Source organism: Mustela lutreola, chromosome X, assembly GCF_030435805.1.
Source record: "Mustela lutreola isolate mMusLut2 chromosome X, mMusLut2.pri, whole genome shotgun sequence".
NCBI lineage: Eukaryota > Metazoa > Chordata > Mammalia > Carnivora > Mustelidae > Mustela > Mustela lutreola.
This window is the reverse complement of record NC_081308.1, coordinates 6,951,781-6,971,450: the sequence shown is the minus strand read 5'-3', so window position 1 is coordinate 6,971,450 and position 19,670 is coordinate 6,951,781. Positions and strand designations below refer to the sequence as shown.

General features: G+C 43.3%; 1 protein-coding gene across 6 annotated transcripts in view; it reads left to right on the top strand.

Moving 5' to 3' along the window:
* The window catches only part of MID1 (midline 1), a 347,940-nt gene that overhangs the window by 291,227 nt on the left and 37,043 nt on the right, over positions 1-19,670 (top strand). For all 6 annotated transcript variants that reach the window (XM_059156938.1, XM_059156939.1, XM_059156936.1 and 3 more), the window contains exon 4: positions 12,955-13,062. In XM_059156938.1, the coding sequence (XP_059012921.1) occupies positions 12,955-13,062 (108 nt within the window). The remainder of the gene's footprint in view (positions 1-12,954; positions 13,063-19,670) is intronic.

Genomic DNA, 19,670 nt, shown 5'->3' with positions numbered 1-19,670 from the left:
TAATTCAAGATACATGCTCTTTGCACCCTACATGTTGTTGAAATCTACATCCCTACTCCCCTACAGACATGCTCTGTTTTTCTTCTGCTCTGGTGCCTTTCTCATCTTCCTCACCCCGGGTTTCCCAGCTCCCGTCTTGCTCACTCTGATCCTCAAAGGCCAGTCTCACTTCCATATTCTGAAGCAAATCTTCCCCTGCTACTCACACACACCAGTTGCCCCATTTCTGAAACCCTCTGGAATCATACCATCCAACTGAAATATGATGGGAGCCATGTGTATAGTTTGAGATCTCCAAGTAACCGCATTTTTTTAAGTAGAGACAAAGAGGTAAAATTAATTTTACTGGTACATTTTACTTGACCTGATAGATTCAAAAAATTGTTATTTCAACATGTCATCAACACACAAAGGATTCATATACGTGTTTCATATTCACGGCACACCTCAGTTCAGACTGTTTCAAGTGCCCCCAAACCACAGGGGGTTGGTAGCTGCCATGTTGGACCACAGAGCTCTAGAACTTTCTAAGCCCAGGGTTTAGCAGTTAAGTGTGTATGCAGTCGGCGTGTTTGCTGGTTGTTCTCTAATGAAGTCACTGTCTTTGGAGGGCAGAGTTTGTCCCGGTCCTAGTGTGGCACTTTTTTGCATACTGTGGGCACTCAGCAAGTCTGTGGATTGCTTCCACGTTACCCCCGTACACCGCTAACACTCGTGGAGAGATGGGCGTGTTCTCATCCCCTCTCATGTACATTGCCCAGCTACTAGGGCCGTCGCAGAGATCTCTGGAAAACAGCAGCTCTGGCCGCCCTATGCTTGAAGTGGAGAGGGAAGTAAAACTTGCAGCAATGCGGGGACTGCATCGCTGGCACAGTCACGGCCGCGCTGCATCGAGACTCGTGTGCGGTTCCTCGTTCTCTGCATCGAGCTCGCAAGGGGAGTGCTGGCGTGTTTAGTTTGGTGCAAAATGTTTCTTCCTTTAGCGTGGTATCGGAGGAGTACACCGCCGAAGAGGGGCTTTCCCAAAGGAGGGTGGTTGCTTTTGTATCTGTGACATAGCCTCGATCTCAGCTCCGCGGAAAGGTGGGGCGCCCGGGCTAACGCTGGCAGCAGCCGCCAGTGCCAAGAGGACACATGCGAGGCCAACCTAAGTCAGGCTCTAGCCACTTAAACAAAGGATTGCTTTAATTTTTGCCGAATACACTATTTTTCCTTCTGCTTTTCATGAAATGGCCTTAAAGAATTCCTCTTGTTTGTGGTCTCGAAAAAATTAGAACTATGCCCATGAGGCCCGCCTTGAAGGGTTCTAGTAAACAATAAGAAGGCTGTGTTCTTGGTAATAAAATTAAAGCAAGCAGTGTTTCCATTACCTGGCAGGATGCCGCCTCCTCACCAGCCCCTGATCCTGAGAAACGTAAACAGAGCATTTTGTTTCCCAGTTAGGAGGTGAGAAGGCGACATCTGTCAGGTTTGTGTATAGAAATATAGTTGACCTTTCAGATAATGGAGAGAGAGAGCAAGAGAGAGAGGCCCTTCTTTGCATAATCCCTGACTTAAGTATTTTAAGATTTGATTTTACTCTAGAAGACTACCTACTGAGGCTTAAAACTGGAAAGCCAACGTTTTAGAAAGACAGTAGTAATTAACCAATGAGTTGGAATGATGGAGAAATCTAGGGGTCTCTAGATAAAAGAAATATATCTGTTTTGGTTTTTTTTTTTTTTTTCTTCAGTCTGACTCACTAGATTTCATGGATTTTCTTTGCTGGGTAACTTTGCCTGCCGCTTCTCAGATGTAGACCTATTTATCGTCAGTTGTAAATGAACCTTTGTGGGTTGATTGTGGCCCTAAGCAAAAAAACGACCAAGGTCAGGATAGAAAGCACTGTCAGTTACAGACTCTCTTCAGCCCTGCAATTAGTCCGAAGTCGTTGGGGCTATAGAGTCAGCTGGACGAGTGTGACACAGGTGCCCCCGACATCCTCTAGAGCTCTTCTTAAGAAATGTCCCAATCATAGTCCCCTCTAACATAGGTGCTTCTGTGTGAAGTGGTCAGCGCCATGGCCCTTAGAGCACTCACCAGTCCTGTGTCTGCTGGCCCAAGAGCTTCCTTTCCTCTGGAAGCTGCTAAGATTCCAACTGGTGTCTCCCCCACCGAGGTGTCCCCACCCACCTGTTAATTCCAGGGGAGAATCACTGCCCAGCCGCCCCCCACAGCCCTCAACCGGCCACTGATGGGAGACAGGACGTGCGTACTGCACTTTCTCCCCGTCAGCTGTTCTCGTCTGCAGTTTCCCCGAGCCACCCACTGGGATCAATCTGCAACTGCCCACCATGGTGGAGACAAGGCACACTCTCCCAGCTTCATACCTTTCCCCTTCTCGCCTCCCCTGCCCCTCCCGGTGTTGGCCTGCAGTGACTTGTGCTCCCAGCGCAGGGTCCTGCCCCGCTTCCTGGAGACGGAACCACAGGCCACCTCTAAAATGGAATGAGCTGGGGCACCTGGGTGGCTCAGTGGGTTAAGCCTCTGCTTTCGGCTCAGGTCATGATCTCAGGGTTCTGGGATCGAGCCCTACGTCGGGCTCTCTGCTCAGTGGGGAGCCTGCCCCCCCCCCGCCTACTTGTGATCTCTCTGTGAAATGAATAAATAACATCTTTAAAAAAAAAAAATGGAATGAGCGAAAGCACACGCTCCTTTCCCCCTCGTGCCCCCAGCTCACACGTTCAGTTTCCCTAAACTCTCCTGTGTTTTGTGTTCTTTGGATAAATGTGAATATTAAACACTGGGGAGCAAAGATATTTAAACATCGGTCTACCAGCTTCTGCTGGCTTTCTAGAGTCCCGACAGCCAGGCAAGGGATCACGGATGTTACCTGTGGATGCATCAGGAAGACAGATCGGCACTTAGCATTTTCCGGTTGCACTTGGAAGCGGAGGGCTTACCGGATGCAGAGGACTGTATTTCACTCACTGTAGGGCACACTGAAGAGCAGGGATTCCTATCCTCCTCTTCCAGAACTTTGCAGGGGAGCGGATGGCATCTATCTTTGAGTACCTCAAGCCTGAATAGAAGTTCAACTTTGTATTTTTCCAGTACACCGCTATTCGGGAATCATGGCATAACAACTGAAAAGAATGCCTCTTCATGAGAAATGACATGGAGGATGAGTAATGTAAGGTCATGGGATAGAAGCTTCCTCTTTCCATTAGAAATGACTTCCCTTCCCTGAGGTGGATCACCTCTTTCCTCCCCAGCAACTCAATTAACCATCCCCTTCTATAAATTATTTTTTAGCTTCTGACCACAGTGTGACTTTTGCCAAATACATTCGTTGAAAATTACTTAATAGAAAGGAGCACTTTTCAGAAACTTTACAAAAAAGAAAGTTTTTTTTTGATAGATACAAGCGTCCATGACAGGTTAATAAGATTTTTTTTTTTTTTTATCATTCTGTGTGCGCAGCCCGAACGGAAGGGTGTGAAGCATTTGTTTTATGAAGTGTGTCATTAATAAGAGAAAGGAAGGGAGGAGTTTACTGTTTTTGAATGAATTATTAGCAACACCTTCCATTCTGCTGCTGCTTTTTGGAACTGCTTCGAACAGTTACCATTTAACACAAAAAGAAAAGTCTGGCGTGTTAATGCCAAGAATGTGAGTTTGAAGTCAGTTGAGTGGGTGCTGAGGAAGACAGCAGGAAGAGCTGCGTTATTCTAACTGTGACAGAAGCCAGCAGGACGTCGGGGCCGGGGGGGGGGGAACCATACTGCAAGTATATTTTCATTTTCGAATTGAAATCCTGTGAATCCTCAGTAATTGCAATTAGTCATGCCCAGACGAGAGAAAACGGGTGTTTATCAAGCACCTACTATGCAGAGAGTCTGCAGATATTTTCATCGAAAGTATGCAAAATGAGGAGACATTCTTACACAGATTTGGCATTTTTCGTACCGTAGCTCTCTGATCACAATGTCTATGATCTTTTCCTCTGTGCTAGATGTTGGCAAACTATGACCCTTGGGCCAAATCTGACTTGTCACCTGTTTTCCTAAATAAAGTTTTATTGGAACACAACCACACCCATTTAATTCCTTCTTGTCGGAGGCGGCTCTCCTACCACAACAGCCGGGCTGAGTAGCTACAACAGAGACCATGTGGTCCACAGAGCTGAAATGGTTACGGTCTAGCCCTTTACAGCAAAGTCTCCCAACTCCTGCTTTACATCTGGGAAGATTCGTCTCTGTCCCCGCCCTCCCAATCCCACTGAATCAGGGAGGAGCCTTTAGAGAATGCCTTTGAGATCTGAAAATAACCCAAAATTCTGGAGTTAGTTCTCATGTTATGGCTTCCCAAGCCATTGTTTTGGTGACAGATGTAGATGGAAAAAAATTTCAATTCATGCTATTAAGTCCTGCAGGTATTCAACCCGGGCTGACTGGTCCTAGAACTTGTAGCTTTGACTCTGTGTGGACATTCCAGATAAAAAGACTTTCTGAACAATAGTAATAGTTATCACTTATTGAGTTATTACTGTGTGCCAGATATTTTGCAGTGGTTTCTCGTGTACAAATTCATTTAGCTCTCACCCCAAGTTACCCCAGGGTTTCCCTGGTGTGGCAGGGACTGTTCCGAGCATTGCTGGATGTTTGTTGGGTGGCATGTCTGGCCTCCACCCACTTGTGCATCTCTGACCCACATCCTGCTTCTAACAATGGAGAATGTCTCCAGCATGTTGCCAGGGCCCTTTGGGAGAGCACCTGGTCTACCAAGTAAGAGGAACTTGAGAGGTGGAGAGTTTCAGCAAATACGCACGAACACATGGCTAGGAGGTAAGGAGGACCCGGCCTTCAGCCCCAGGAGGACTTCCTCAGGACCTTGAGTTCTGAACTCCCGCCTCCTTTAGCCCCCTTTAGCCCTTGTTCACTCCAAATCATTTCACCTTGTCTGACGATTTCGCTTTACCGAAAAATTAACGACAACATCAGCAGGGTCTTCGGTGGGCGTGTTGTGTGTGCTTCTCTTGGGGAGACATTCCTTGTGTGAAGCTTCAGAGTTTTAGGCGTTAGCAGTGGTGCTCTTGCTGGCCGGTTTTATTGTATCATCACAGTTGTGTTTCATTTATGAGAAGGCTTCTGTATTGCCAGCTTACCACAGTGGGCTGCCATTTTGAATGGCGTCGCACTTCCTTAGCCAACATTTAAACTTCATAATCTTAGAAACCTCAAGAAAAGAGGATTTATTGTGAGGTTCCTGGGAGCTATTTTCCGATCCCATAACAAAAATATAGCAGAATTCCGTATGGAGAGTTCCTCAGCATGCAGACCTGGCCTCCTCTGGGCCAAAGCGTTTTCCCCCTTGTCACTCTGTGGCAAAGGCAGGATTCTGAGAAACATCTGTCTATACTGTCACTACTTCCCCTTCTCACCAAAAGCATTTTATGCAAGGATTCCATTTTTTATTTTTCTGAAAAATCTATCTCTTTGGCTTTCAAAAGCTTCAGTTGAAAGTGTTCAACTTCAGGGGCACCTGGGTGGCTCAGTGGGTTAAAGCCTCTGCCTTCAGCTCAGATCATGATCCCGGGGTCCTGGGATCAAGCCCCGCATCGGGCTCTCTGCTCAGCAGGGAGCCTGCTTCCCCCTCTCTCTCTGCCTGCCTCTCTGCCTACTTGTGATCTCTGTCTGTCAAATAAATAAATAAAATCTTTAAAAAAGTGTTCAACTGTAAATGAACATATAAAATATTGTCTTGTACTCCCGTTTCTCCCCCAGAGACAGGGACCCTGGGAGCTTGGCCACTCTTCCCTCTGTCATCCACTTGAGCGAGGTCTACAAATATTTGACTTTGGTGTGAGAGAGTTTTAGGGTGAAGATTACATGTAAACATATTAGATGAATTACAGTAATACAGTCTGCTCTTACTCAATTCTCTTTGGCTCAGTTTTATATACAAACTCAAGTGTTAGAGGCTCTTTCATTGTTCCTTCTGGCAGCTCTGTCTAACTTCTGCCCCAGGGTCTGGAATGTTCATCACAGCTGCCTTTGGCAATAAAACCCAAAGCACCCTCAGATCCTCGTATTTCTCTTCACACCTGGACAGCAGCGCATGGCTGGGCACCGAGCCCACCTGCATACAGGCTTTCCCTGGACCCTCTTCTTCCTGGCCAAATTATCAGCTTATCTGTGGCTCTGTTGTGTTTCCGTTGCTCCAGCCCCAGGCAGAAGGGAATGAACTCCTCCAGTGTTTTTCTTTTGGAGTGAGTTGGGTTTGTTATAGATGTTATAGCATATAACAGTATGAAATAATGGTGTTACTAAGACATAATAATAACACTAACCCCTTGAAATCTGGGTGCAGACTCAAAATGACATATTCTTAGTAACAGAAAAAAGCGCTGTTGAGTTTAACCAATAACAACATCAACATAACATAAAATAGAAAAGGGTCTGGGGGCACGTGGGTGGCTCATTCAGTTGAGCAGCTGCCTTCGGCTCAGGCCGTGATCCCAGGGCCCTGGGATCGAACCTCACATCGGGCTCCCTGCTCCGTGGGGAGCCTGCTTCTCCCTCTCTCTCTGCCTGCTGCTCTGCCTACTTGTGCTCTCTCTCTGTCAAATAAATAAACAAAATCTTTAAAACAATAGAAAAGAATTTTAACCTTTCTCATGGTCACCTTAATTTGAATCACGGTACAGCTTTGCTTTTGCCATGAGAACCCATTCTAGGCAAATTTGTAAAGTAGACCTTTGTCTCTTAAAGCCCCAATCTCAACCATAGTGATTTTAAGGATAGCAAGGTTTAGAATCTTCGACCAAGGGGGTCGCAGTTGGATGGAACAGTTTCAGGAGCGCACTGATGGTGGGTCTGTGTGGTGGGGCAGTCTCCTGGGCTGTGCAGGCCGGGGTGGGGCGGGGTGGGGGTGTAGGGAGGTGTGGGGCAACATTCTCATTCCCAACATTTACATTCTCAACGTGAATGGTGGCCTCTGGGATGTGTGATGCCACCACCCCTCCTTCCTCTACACCCTGAAATGAAATTTCCTTTTTCCAACACATCAACCTCATCCTCTCCAAAGCTTAGCCCGCTGTTCGCATCTGTGTGTGAATAGAAGGTGATCTGCCGAGTCAGTACATCCCTCTCACGAGGGGCACTGAAAGGTTCTGGTCTCAAAATCTCGAGATGGCTAGCCCATTTCAACAAAGCATTTCAAAGTGGGAAAATGAGGATTTCTAAAATGCGTATTAGTCCAGCGTCACCCATGTGGCGTGGCCACATACTGTTTCCCCATCGATGTCACCTTCTAAGGGTTTCATAAAGTATTTCTAAAGATGTTAAGGCCACATGTGGCTGAAATCTAATGGCGTTTATACTCTGCACCGAACATCTCATTTTGCAGTCGAATACAAGTCAAATTAAAAGAGCAAGTTTTTAGAAATACTTAGAAACTGTTTACAGACTGCTAAAGAACATTTTGCAGACACGTAGTCCAATTTTTAGTGTGTATGTAATTAAATCCTTTTAATGTTTATACGTATATGACAAGAACAAAATAAGAAATTGTCCGCCTCACCCCACCCCTTCTGTGAAATGCCGTAACACTATTATACCATAAAACTTAACGGGGGGCTTTTTACTGGGCATGGCTAACCAAGTGCTCTGGAGAAAATAGCTAACCCGTTTATGTTATCATTAACAACACCGGGGAATGAGTACCTAGGAAAGCAGATAAACCTTGCACCCCGGGGCGACTCCCACGGGACCGCCTCTGACTGTTGGTGTCTGACGTGAGTGCTGAATGAGATCTCAGGGCTAGGAGGTGGAGACAGGCGGGTTGGCCTTCTACGCTCGCATCATTGTTTGACTTTCTCATTTCTCTTTCATCATTAGGCTGTAAAGGATGAGCTAGTCATAGTCGGTCAATGAGAAGAGTCGAAACTACCGTAGGAGCAGGAGAGAGTGGGGTACCCACTCTCCAAGCCAGGCTGTTCTTCTGTGTCTTACATAATTTCCCTTCTCATTCTACCTTTCCTGCTCCCCAAGTACTTGGGACCATTATGGGCACACTAGATAGTAGGTAAATCCATCGATTCTCATCATTTGTGGTAGTTAGGGTCTAGAAAGTTACCAGGAACACTGAATTGACCAATACCGAACCATTGGTCTTTAGGGAAAGAGCCACACGTGCGCACGCGCGCGCGCACGCACACACACACACACACACACACACACACACTCCTCACCTAGATTATATAATCTTAAATCTCGAGAGTAAGTCATCCTGGTAGATTCTATTGTCTTTGTTTTGGGAAAGAGAAACGGAGGTTCCAGAGTGCTAAGTGACTTGCCTGAGGCTGACCCACTCACAGGTGCCAGAATTGGGACTCAAAATCCATCCACCTGGCCCCAGAGTCAAAGCTTCTTACACCACTGTCCCTGTTGTCGCCAACTTTAGATTATAGAAGAGCTGAAGCAGGAAGGCTGAGTGTGTCCTTATTCAACCTCAGCTGGGTGCTAGGAGGGTGACTCATGTGTTTCTCGTGCTCTGAGCATGTCTGAAACGAACACAAAGAGGCCGCAAGTATTGATTTGGGGTTACAGATTAATCCTTCAGTTGGAGTGAGCACATAAATCGCACATACAGAATCTACAAATAATGAAGCTAGACTGTAGAATTTGTGTGGGGGTTCCCGTTAAAAGCAGAGCTGGGAGTGCCAGCAAATACCTTTTCTATGTCTTTTGGCTGGTTCCTTTTCACCCCTGCAGAGACTTATCAGAGAATTCTTGTACAGCCTGTAAAATGGACCCTACTCTCAGCCGTGATCAGTCACATTACCCTGTTTAATTTCCTCTAGGCACTTGTCATGATCCAAAATTTTTATTTGTTTCTTGACTTGTTCAGCCTGTTCCCCTCTGCTTATATGTAAACTCTGTGATAATGGGAACTTTGTCTATCTTGGACGCCCTGCCTGCCCAGCGCTTGGAATGCTGTCTGAGACACCCTGGGAACCCAGTTGCTATTATTCGAATGAATAAATGAATAGACCGATGAATGAATCAGTAGTTGTATGTGGGTCTTTCACAGTGAAGGCCGCAAGTGTTTTATACAAGTAGCCTCGAGCTTACATGACACTGGCTGTGTCGCTTGTAGTCTCAGATAAGGCATCAGGGCCTAAAAAGTAGAAAGAAGAAAAAAAATCTGCCAGAATTGAGTTTGGGTCTAACTTTAGAAGAATTACTTTAGAGCACTTTGCAAAGAGGCAAAGTTAGTACTAAGGACTAGAAACAGTGATGGGGGGAATGATGTGTTTCAGAATGAGAAGAGAAGTCGCAGCTGCAGACGTAGAGAGGTCGCGTGCCGAGCACATGGGCGAGGCCAGAAGAGAGATGAGGTCAAGGTAACTGAGCTTCTTCTCCTGAGGGACCGAGATGACATTTACACATGAGTATAAATGAGAGGAGAAAAAAAGCTGGTGGTGAGAAGCCTGGAATGGGAAGACGCCTCATTTGAAGCTCTGTTTTGTCCTGTAATATCAAGGGCACTGAAGAATATGTGCCCTATTTCCAATGCAGTCCAGAGGTGGGGTCCAGTAGTCACCTACCACTGGCCATCATTCCTAATTAGCCCCATCCCACTCTTGTCTTTAAGGTAGGGATGAAGAAGGTGGAAGTAGAGGTCCATGAAAGCAGGTGTGGGGGCCGTTTCTTTCATGCTTGCATTGGCTTTCTACTCAAAGCACTTCCATTGGCCTTAGTGATTCTGAATCAAAAGATGTGAATCTGAAATTGAAAGCTGAAATCATAACCAGGAGCTGCCGGGTTCCAAACCAAACTTGGGAACTAGAAACACCTGAGCGCACTGCTAGCAACCAATAAACCGTGCCGTATTTGGATTAATACCCCTTAGAAGAAGTGAAGTCCAATCAAATCATTAACTTCTTTTAAGTGACATATAAAACAGCAAAACTGTGGAAAATTTCTTTGTAGTGGAAGAATTTTAGAAATATAGGATAGCATTCAACTTATTTTATTGTACCTTTTGGAATATAAGAATGCTAGGGTTACAAAAATTTGGAAGCGTCATCAAAGTATAAGAAGAGATTCAACTTTCCTGGTTTCAAAGTAAAGTCAATTCTGTGCTTTTTGAAAGATCTAAGGAAAATACTTGGCTGAAAATGAATAGATCATGTTTCCAAATTTCTGGGAATTTATATTTTGGGGCCGTGGTGGTTGTTGTATCAGCTTTCTCAAAACATATTTGGCTCAACAAAGTAGATTTCGGTCTCCTTTTTTTTTTTTTTGTAAAACAAATCTATCCATCATAAATATCAAATGATCAGAATTGGGATTAAATGGAACCTCATGTGATGATGGCAACTGGACCACTTTTCCCATCATAGAGTAACCCATATCCCAATGATCTTCAGAGTGAAATGGATCCCAAATTAAATTGTAGTCTATGAGCAAAATGACTTCACAGTATGGACACTACCGCCTCAGATCTATGACTTCACAGTGTTACTTGTTTCCTCACATATTATTCCGCATATTTATTACAATAATCCCACATGGCCAAGACAGCAGGTATTACTCACCTCATTTTACAAAATAGGAGAACTTAGAAATGGATGTTTTCCTTGACTTTCCCAATATCGTCCTCCCGCAAGTGCGTAGAGCTAGTACTCCACGCCACATTTCAGGGCACCCGCTCCAGAGCTACCAGTGGGGTTGGATCAGGTTTACTCAAAGCCAGAATAGCATTCAGCACAGAATATGTTAGCAACAACATCAAAACCTGAGGACTTCGTGATTCGCGCAGTTGATTTTCGACAAAAATGCTAAGACACTTGAGTTGTCTTCCAGTTGTCTCTTCCATACATGGTGCTTAGACAACAGGCTATCCATTAGTCAAAAGATACTTTGCATCATACATAAAACTTAACTCAAAGTGGCTTATAAACCTAAAGGTAAGAGATAAAACTTCTAGAGGAACGTGGAGGTGTACATCTCCATGACCTTGGATTAGGTTGCTTAGATATGACATCAAAAGCACAAATGACAATAGAAAAGTAGGTAAATTAAAAACTTTCATTAATCTTGGGGTCATGAGTTCGAGCCCCACGTGGGGGTGTAGAGATTACTTAAACTTCGAAAAAACACCAAAGGGCATCACCAAGAAAATGAAAAGATTTGGGAGAGGTGCCTTATTTCATTCAACAGCCAAAGATCCCTGCCCTTAGGGAGCTTGCATCCCATTAGATTTACCTTGATTGTATGCTTGAGTAGTTTTGCTCTTAGGGCTCATTCTGGAACATACTTTTTAAGTGTTAGGTGCTGCTTTCCAGAAATTGCACTTTCTCCATCGTAATGTGCCCTGGTTTCTATATGATTCCATCCTTTTCACAGCTCAGTTGTAGTCAGTTATTAAATTCAGTTTGAGGTCAAGGGGAAAGAGAAGAATTTTCTGGAGAGTAATGGCATTTTGAGTAAATATTTCCATGGGTAGCAAAGTTTATTTGGGAATCCTCAAAGGGAACTAGAAATGACAACAGAAAAGTAATGGTAAGAGAAATTGAGCCAGTGATGAACTTCCTTGAGATACTAGCCTGAGTTCCATGTTCTGTACTTGTCCATCAAAATGTGTCTCGTAATTTTGTTCATTAAACATTTAGCCAGCAAGTCTGTGTGCTAATCCAGCATAGGACCTGATCTTGGGGGTTTGCCGCAGATGGCCACTGACCATTATCTTCTCAAAAAGAAGATGTCTTGAGTACTCTCTCTGCTGTGTCTTGCAAGGATCAGGAATAAAACTCAAGGAATCTTGGCCTCTGGACACAGGACATGCTTTCTCTGAACAGCCATCAATGGATTTTTATCCTGAACTTCTGACCCTACTTCCAGTCTATCTCATTCCGAGAGAATGGAATTACTGCAGTTAAATAAAGTATCCCAAATCAAAAGGGCTTCATGACTGGGTTGTGTCTCCTCCCTGAGATATGCTAGAGTCATCAATGATGCTATTGTCATTCTCTGTAACACTGCAACTTCTGTGCTGTGTTAAAATCATAAAACTCCTGCAGGCTCTCTCCATTTCCCACAGCTGTGATTTCTGGGTCTCTGTTTGCGAATAAGCATTTCAGAATTATCATGAGGTGGAGGAAATAGCATGTGCAGAGTATTTCCCAAGCCCTGTTGCCAAGAATGAGCTAATTGTCATCCTCCCTTGCATATAATGAGTCTTAAAAACTTCAAATACAAGCCATTCTATAATCATCTACCTTTCCTAGAGAATGGCATGTGTTCATTGTAGAACCTCGGTCTTCTGGAAGTATACCAGAAGGAAAATCTGTCCTAAGATTAATAAAATAGTCAACCATCTTTAAGATTACCATTTAAGATTAATAAAATAGTCAACCATCCTTTTTCTTTTTTGATGTTTTCTTGGTGATGAAATGCAAAGTCGATGTCCGTATTTAAAAGAAAAGTTAAGTAAATGTGATATAATCTTGCTACTTTGCTTCTGGAAAATTTGTTCAATGGATGTCGATAGTAATCTATTCTCCATAAAGGAATAATATTGTTTTTATAAACTTACTTTTTTGTTTAATTGGCCAAAATTACACTTTCTCTCAAGATATAAAAGCAGGAATCACAAATATATTTCAAACATCTATTTCCAACTAATTGGTAATAGCTACATATATGTTGGGTGAAGGAAGATTCTGAAGCCGAGTATGGCTTTGTAGAAAAGACTGCTACCATTGGATAATAATGTTCTCCAGGGATGCAAGATAGGGAGTGGACATGTAAGTCCTGTATTTTCCATCTCTGTATAATTGGAAGAAGAGTTAACGTTTAAAATATCTTTTTTAGTGATTACCAGAAACATAGTAGTCTTTATTAAAGAGCATGTAACTGAAAATCGAACGCCAGATAAATGCTTACTATTCTGTCTATCCTGTAGGTCAATGCATCACGTCAAGAAGCCAAATTGATGGAGGAGTGTGATCTTCTCATTGAGATCATTCAGCAGAGACGACAGATTATTGGAACCAAGATCAAAGAAGGGAAGGTATGATTTCTAGGGTAGAAATTTCATATTCTCTACCCGGAGAAAACACCATACTCCCATGCACTTCAGTAGCTTAGGAAACATTGAATACCCTCCCTTTTCTAGATTTTCCACAGTTTCCTCTTAAGTCTTTAAGACAGAGCTCAAAGGCCCCTGGGTGGCCATTGTTTTTCTCCACCCCTTTCTTTGTATCATCACAGTCTCCTGTGCACATCTGTAAGGAGAAAGTTACATTACATTACCTCTCCTCCATTAGTGAACTCCAGGGGTAGCTTGGAGCTCTGGTCTCTTATAGCCACTGTTTTCATCTCTCTTCTCTATGAGAAGGGGGGTTCCACAGCGGAGGAGTTCATTTCATATTTATCGCTATATCCTAGCAATTAACACAGTATTAAATAAATGTTTCAGTGAATCAGACTTTATATAGAAATTGCAGTGTTTTCTCGTGCCCGGGAGCGAATTCAGACAAGTATAATTTCATGGTGGCAAAACTACTATAGTTTCACTATATCATATATCCCTTTGTGGATATAGTAATAGAAATTCTTTTTTAATGTTTGTATCTTTTAAATTCTTATGGTTTTTATTGAAATACTTGAGATCCATTTTATTTTACTCATTTCTCTGCCACCCTCAAGAGGTAATTTTGTAAATATTTTAAAAATAGAAACCTTCATTCAAGATCCAATAAATTCATAAAGTTCTATTATTACTGCTCATAACCATGCTTTAATGAAATATGTATAATTAAATGAACAACAATTAATTGGTACACAGAGATTCTAATTGCTAATATATGTGCTGTTCTCTGTTTTCTACCACTTTTAAAAGATACTTTCAATCCTGCATAATGTTTTAGAGTCCTTTGTCTATGTAAGTTGAAAAATATTTATGCGTGTAAATTGTGATGGTGATCAGAAAAGTTAAGTCAGATAGCTCTGGAAGCTGTTACGGTGAATTAAGAAATTAATATGAATCCATTCCCTGGCCAAGAAGTGACTCATATGTGTTGAACAGCGACTTTTCCCCACGTACAAATTGTACAACTTGGAAGAGCACTGAGTGTCCACCTGGAATCCTCCCAGGACATTTTTCCTCTTCCGTTATCATGTACCAGATGTGTACATCTCTTAGGACCTGACGTCTTCCAGCTCCTCAGATGTATGATTGCCTGAAATACAGCTGCAGTTCATGAATATGCATGTGGGAGGGAATTTGTTGCCTTTACATGGCACAGGGATCGGTTCTCAAGGCTAATACTAGTTTCTTACTGCCGCTATAACAAATATCGCAGACTGGGTGACTTGAACCAAAATAGATTTAGTATCTGACCTTCCTCCAGATGTCAGGAATCCAAGATCAGTCTCACTGGGGTTAAAGTCAAGGTTTCAGCCGTGTTGTCCCTTTCCGGAGGCTCTAGGGCAGAATCTATCCCTTGCCTTTTCTGGCTTTTAGAGGCCACCGCATTCCTCAGCTCCTGGTTTCTTTATCACATCACTCTGACCTTTGCTTCTCTCCTCAGATCTCTTTCTCTGGCACAGTTCTCTCTGGTTCTCTCTTGTAAGGACCCTTCTGATTACTCTGGGATCCCCCACATCATCCAGTATAATATCCCCCTCTCTGAAGGTCCTTGCCTTAATCACATCCGCAACATCTCTTATATCCATGTAAAGCGACATAGTTTAAAAACTCCTGGGATTAGGATGGGAGCATCTTTGGGGGACCCTTAATCAGCCTGGCCGGCATGCCTTTCCCTTGCTTAACTTTGCAACATCGGGGTTTCTCTCATGAGCGCGATTGAAGTAGCAAAGGGATGTCCACAGTTCCGGCTGTGGTGATACATGGGGTTGGTGCTTTGGTGCACCCACTCCACCCCGAACACATGTCAGTGACTAGAGAACATAGGGAAATAGGAAAGCAAAGAGATTCAGCTGGACCCAAAACAAGATAAAGGTCTCCATGGGCCAGAGATGGGACAAACCTGTAAAGCTGCAGTTGTAGCTAAAACATGGGAGTGGGACTTGGTCTGGAAGAGACCAGAACAGCAACACCTTCCACTCCAGTGGATAAAGAGTTCTTGAAGCCTTGGGATAAAGTGGCTGGAAGTGCTCCAGATGGTATAGGAGACTAAAATTAGGCTCGTTGGTTAATGCCATGGGCCATAGAAGGCTTCTCAGTTCATTAAAAGGCACTGAAAAAGATTATTGCCAACCTCTACGTTGGGTCATAGTTTTTAGGGATTTCGGTCCTGAGAGTCTGGAACAAGTCGTCAGGCTGGAGCCTGGCTCTGCACTATTTCTGATACCTGCTCAAAAGAGAAGCCTCAGAAATGCAGAGGATCCCTGAATGAGGACCCCCCAAAGGGAAGGGGGGTGCGGAAGACTGATGGCAACATGGCGTAGGTGGAGGGGATAGGAGGGTGCTAAGCAAAGAGGGTGAGGGAGGAAAAAGATCATGAATGACTTCTTCCCTTTAAATCTGAAACCCAAACCACAGTGCTGAAGCATATAAAGAAATCTTGCATTTCTGAAAATGTAGCCCCCAAAATCAACATTCTCTCACCCCAGGTGAAATTCATTGTATGGGAAAGCACAGAAAAGATGTTTAAAGTGATAAATGAAGGGATGGCTTCTATTTTAAAAGAACAAAAACTTGTGAAGCCACAAAAGGATATAAGATCAGAAAGAAGGAAATGTGAAAACAAATTAGCAGTTCGGGAAGTAAAATGTAGATACCGAAACTGCAAAAAAAACTCAGCCGTAGGGGGAATTTGGAAACTAAGTTTTAGCCTCCACATAGGAGATGCTATTCTGCACCTAAGAATGTGAAATTCGAGCCATATTTCATGCCATATACAAAAATCAGATCTAGGGGCACCTGGGTGGCTCAGTGGGTTTTGGCCTCTGCCTTCGGCTCAGGTCATGATCCCAGGGTCCTGGGATGGAGCCCCGCATCGGGCTCTCTGCTCAGCGGGGAGCCTGCTTCCCCTCTTTCTGTGTCTGCCTCTCTGCCTACTTGTGATCTCTCTCTCTCTCTGTCAAATAAGTAAATAAAATCTTTAAAAAAAAAAACAGATCTAAATGGATGTTGCTAATGTGTAGGACAAAACGATAAAACTTCTAGAAGAAAACATAGGAGGAAATCTTGGTGAGCCTTGAGTTGGGCAAAGATTGATCATATACAAAGTTAAAAACATCAAAGAAATATTTATAAATTAAACAGATAATTGTATTACTCAAAAGTAAAAATTTCTCTCTAAAAGACACTATTGAGAGAACGTAAAGAGAAGCCACAGGTTGGAGACAAATATTTGTAAATTATTAATTGAAATAGAAAAGTATTTGTACATGGATATATAACAAATTCTCAAAACTCATTAGCGAGGAAACAAACAATACCTTTACCAAAATGGATAAAAGATTTGAATAGGTACTTTACCAAGGAAGGCATATGGATGGCAAATGAGCACATGGAAAGATGTTCAAAATCATTACTTGTTGAGAAAAGTCAGTGAGGCAAATTAGGACCTCAAGGAGATACCCTACTTACCTCGTAGAACAGTTAAAATGAAAAAGATAGGCCATACCGTGTTGTTGAGAATGTGGAGGAACTAGAATTCTCATACGCAGAGAGTAAAATTGCATTTTGGAAAACTCAGTTTCTTAAGTAGTTAAACATACACTTATCATATGATCCAGCCATTCTAGGTGTTTGCCAAGAGAAATGAAAGCATATGGCCCTATAGGACATGTACATGAATTTTCACCAGAATGGTAAAGGTAATAGCCCCAACCCAAGTGTCCGCCGGAAGGTGAATGGATATAATTTGTGGCACATCCATACAGTGAAATACTATTCAGCAACAAAAAAGAACAAGCTACTGATACATGCAACAACTTGGATAAGTCTCAGTAGATTCATGGTGGGGGAAAGAAGCCAGACGGAAAATAGTATGTACTACATGAACACATTCATGTGGCAGTTTAGAAACAATGCTTTCTTTTTTCCTTTTTTTAAAAGATTTAATTTATTTATTTGTCAGAGAGAGAGAGAGTGTGTGTGTGTACAAGCAGTGAGAGTAGCAGGCAGAGGGCGAAGCAGACTTCCGGCTGAGCAAGGAGCCCAATGTGGGACTCGATCCCAGGACCCTGAGATCATGGCCTGAGCTGAAGGCAGAGGCTTAACTGACTGAGCCACCCAGGCGCCCCTAGAAACAATACTTTCTAATAATCTACAGTGACAGAAGACAAATCAGTGGTTGGCTAGGGACGAGTGACAGGGCCTGGGCTGGGAGGGAGGTGGCGGGGAGTAGGATGAATTACCAAGGGCAGGAGGAAATCGGAGGCATGATCTCTGTGTTCATCATCTTAGGGGCTTACACATATTTGAAAACTTACCAGATTTGTCCTTTAAATATATACAGGTTGTTGTATGTTAATTATATCTCAACAAAGCTGTTTATAAGATAATTGTATTATTTATGTAATGGAACAGTCTTCAAAACTCAAAATTAATGAACTAGGGTGATACATATCTATATGGACAAATCAAAAAAATATAAACAAGCTTTACAGTGCTTTGCATGGAGTAAGACTTGTTACTACCAAAGACATCCCATACAGTGTTTAGGCCCGCATACATACTTGGGAGTGATACGCCCTGAATTCAAAAAGGTGTTTTCCTCTGGAGAAGGACTTGAATGAAATTAGGGACGGACACACAGGGCTTCCGTGCTATCAATAATATTTTTCCTCCTTCTGAGAAATCTTTTATGTTAATATGATGAAAATTGTGAGATTTGGTAAAGCTGGGACTATGCATAGGGAAATTCATTGTATTAATTTAAAAATCGTCTGTGTGTTTGAAATTGACCACTTTTTGAAAAGTACACACTTGCTTGGGGACCTTCTCTCAGAAGGCAGTCTTAGAAAGCAAACGTTACTTGGGAAAGATGAGGCCCAGTTTGGCTTTCTCGTGAGTTAACCGATTTGGCGCATCACCGAAGGCTAGGGGATCCCAAACCTCGGAATCCACAGTGACTGAGTCCCTGGCCAGGGCATGCGGCATCAGAGATACATCGCGAAGAAGACAAGAGCGTGAGTACCTGCGTGCTGGGAAGCAGAGGTGCTGGGCAGAGAAGGCCGAGTATGGACTTGGTGCCCGGAGAGGGCGCCCAGGCTGGTGTCTGTGTGGTCTTGAGGACGCTGAATCCAGAGAAGGGGCAGTGGGGCCCTCTCACCAGCACTTGCAAGTGGGGAGCTCGCCGGAAGAAGAACTGGCGGGACCGTGGGGATCACGCTGTGAATTTCATTCACCTCGTGACCTTGGCCGCCATGTGTCTCTGGCATGGATCATGAGGCCGTTAGACCCGATGGAAACAGACTCACCACAAATCCTCCAGCTGGAGGCTTGCCAGATGGGCAGGGTTGGGACCCATGGGTACATACTGGTAATGCTTGCTCTCAGACCATTGTGCAGTCTTCGAAAGAAAGAGCTCAGCAGCCTTTCTCCTTGGAGGGACTGGAGAGTCTCAAGCCATGAGACTCCCTGGGAAAGAATTGTCTTATCTCTTCGGTAGTAGGAGATAAATTTCATGTCAACACACGAAAAGCAGGCCACAGACTCCAGACTGAGTAAATTACGTGTTTTATGTTCAGACACAGATTGATGGTAGAAGGCTGCAGCCACAGAGAGAAAGGGTCCCTTCTCTTCGCTGCTTTTATGTACTCTAAATCTCCAAAATTTAAGATAATTAACTGGACTACATGGCTGGGCTTTTCTAGAGCCTTATAGAAATGCCAAGTCAGGCCTCATTGGCAATGCCGAGACTTGTGATAAATGAGGCTCAGTTGTTAGGACATGACGATTTGGTGCTGGGAATCCTACAATGTATATAAAGCCCATATATTAAAAGCATTTAAAATGCATTTAAAGAAAAGTGAAGGGCTGCTTTTAAAAGCATGTTCGAGGTATAATAAACAAAGCAAATAAATCGGTATATTTGGCCCATGTCCTCCCTGAAAGGAGATTCAACTGGCAGGCTAGTTCCATGATGAGTATGGAGCGAGTTCCTGAAATTACAATGTGCAATCAACACTTCCCAAAGGAACAAAAGAACAGGGCCAACTTGGAAAAATGTCCCCTGCGACAATGACACATACATATAAAGAATCTTCTTAGGTGTCAGTATCCAGTGTTTCTTTTCAAATATCAAGTTTTATTCATCCTGTCAGATTTTTAAAATAGTATATACAAAAGTGTTTTCTAAGGATGAAATGAGTATTTCGCTAAATGCTTGGTGTCTGATTTGAAGTGTTGTAGCAAGTAGGGTAGGGTGTCCCAGAGTGTGGTTCAGATTAGGGCCGTTTGATCAGAATCACGGAGGCTGGCAAACTTCTTCTGTAAAGGAGAGAGGTGTATGTTGTAGTGTGAAAGCAGCCATAGATGAGTCATAAATGAATGACTGTTTCAGCATGCCAATAAAACTTTATTGACACGCGTAGATGTGTGCTGAATACAGCGTATGGACCATAGTTTGTGAACACCTGATTGAGAGTCGTGTTTTTCTTTTTTCTTTTTTTTTTTAATCGAAGCCCCCAGGAAAAAAT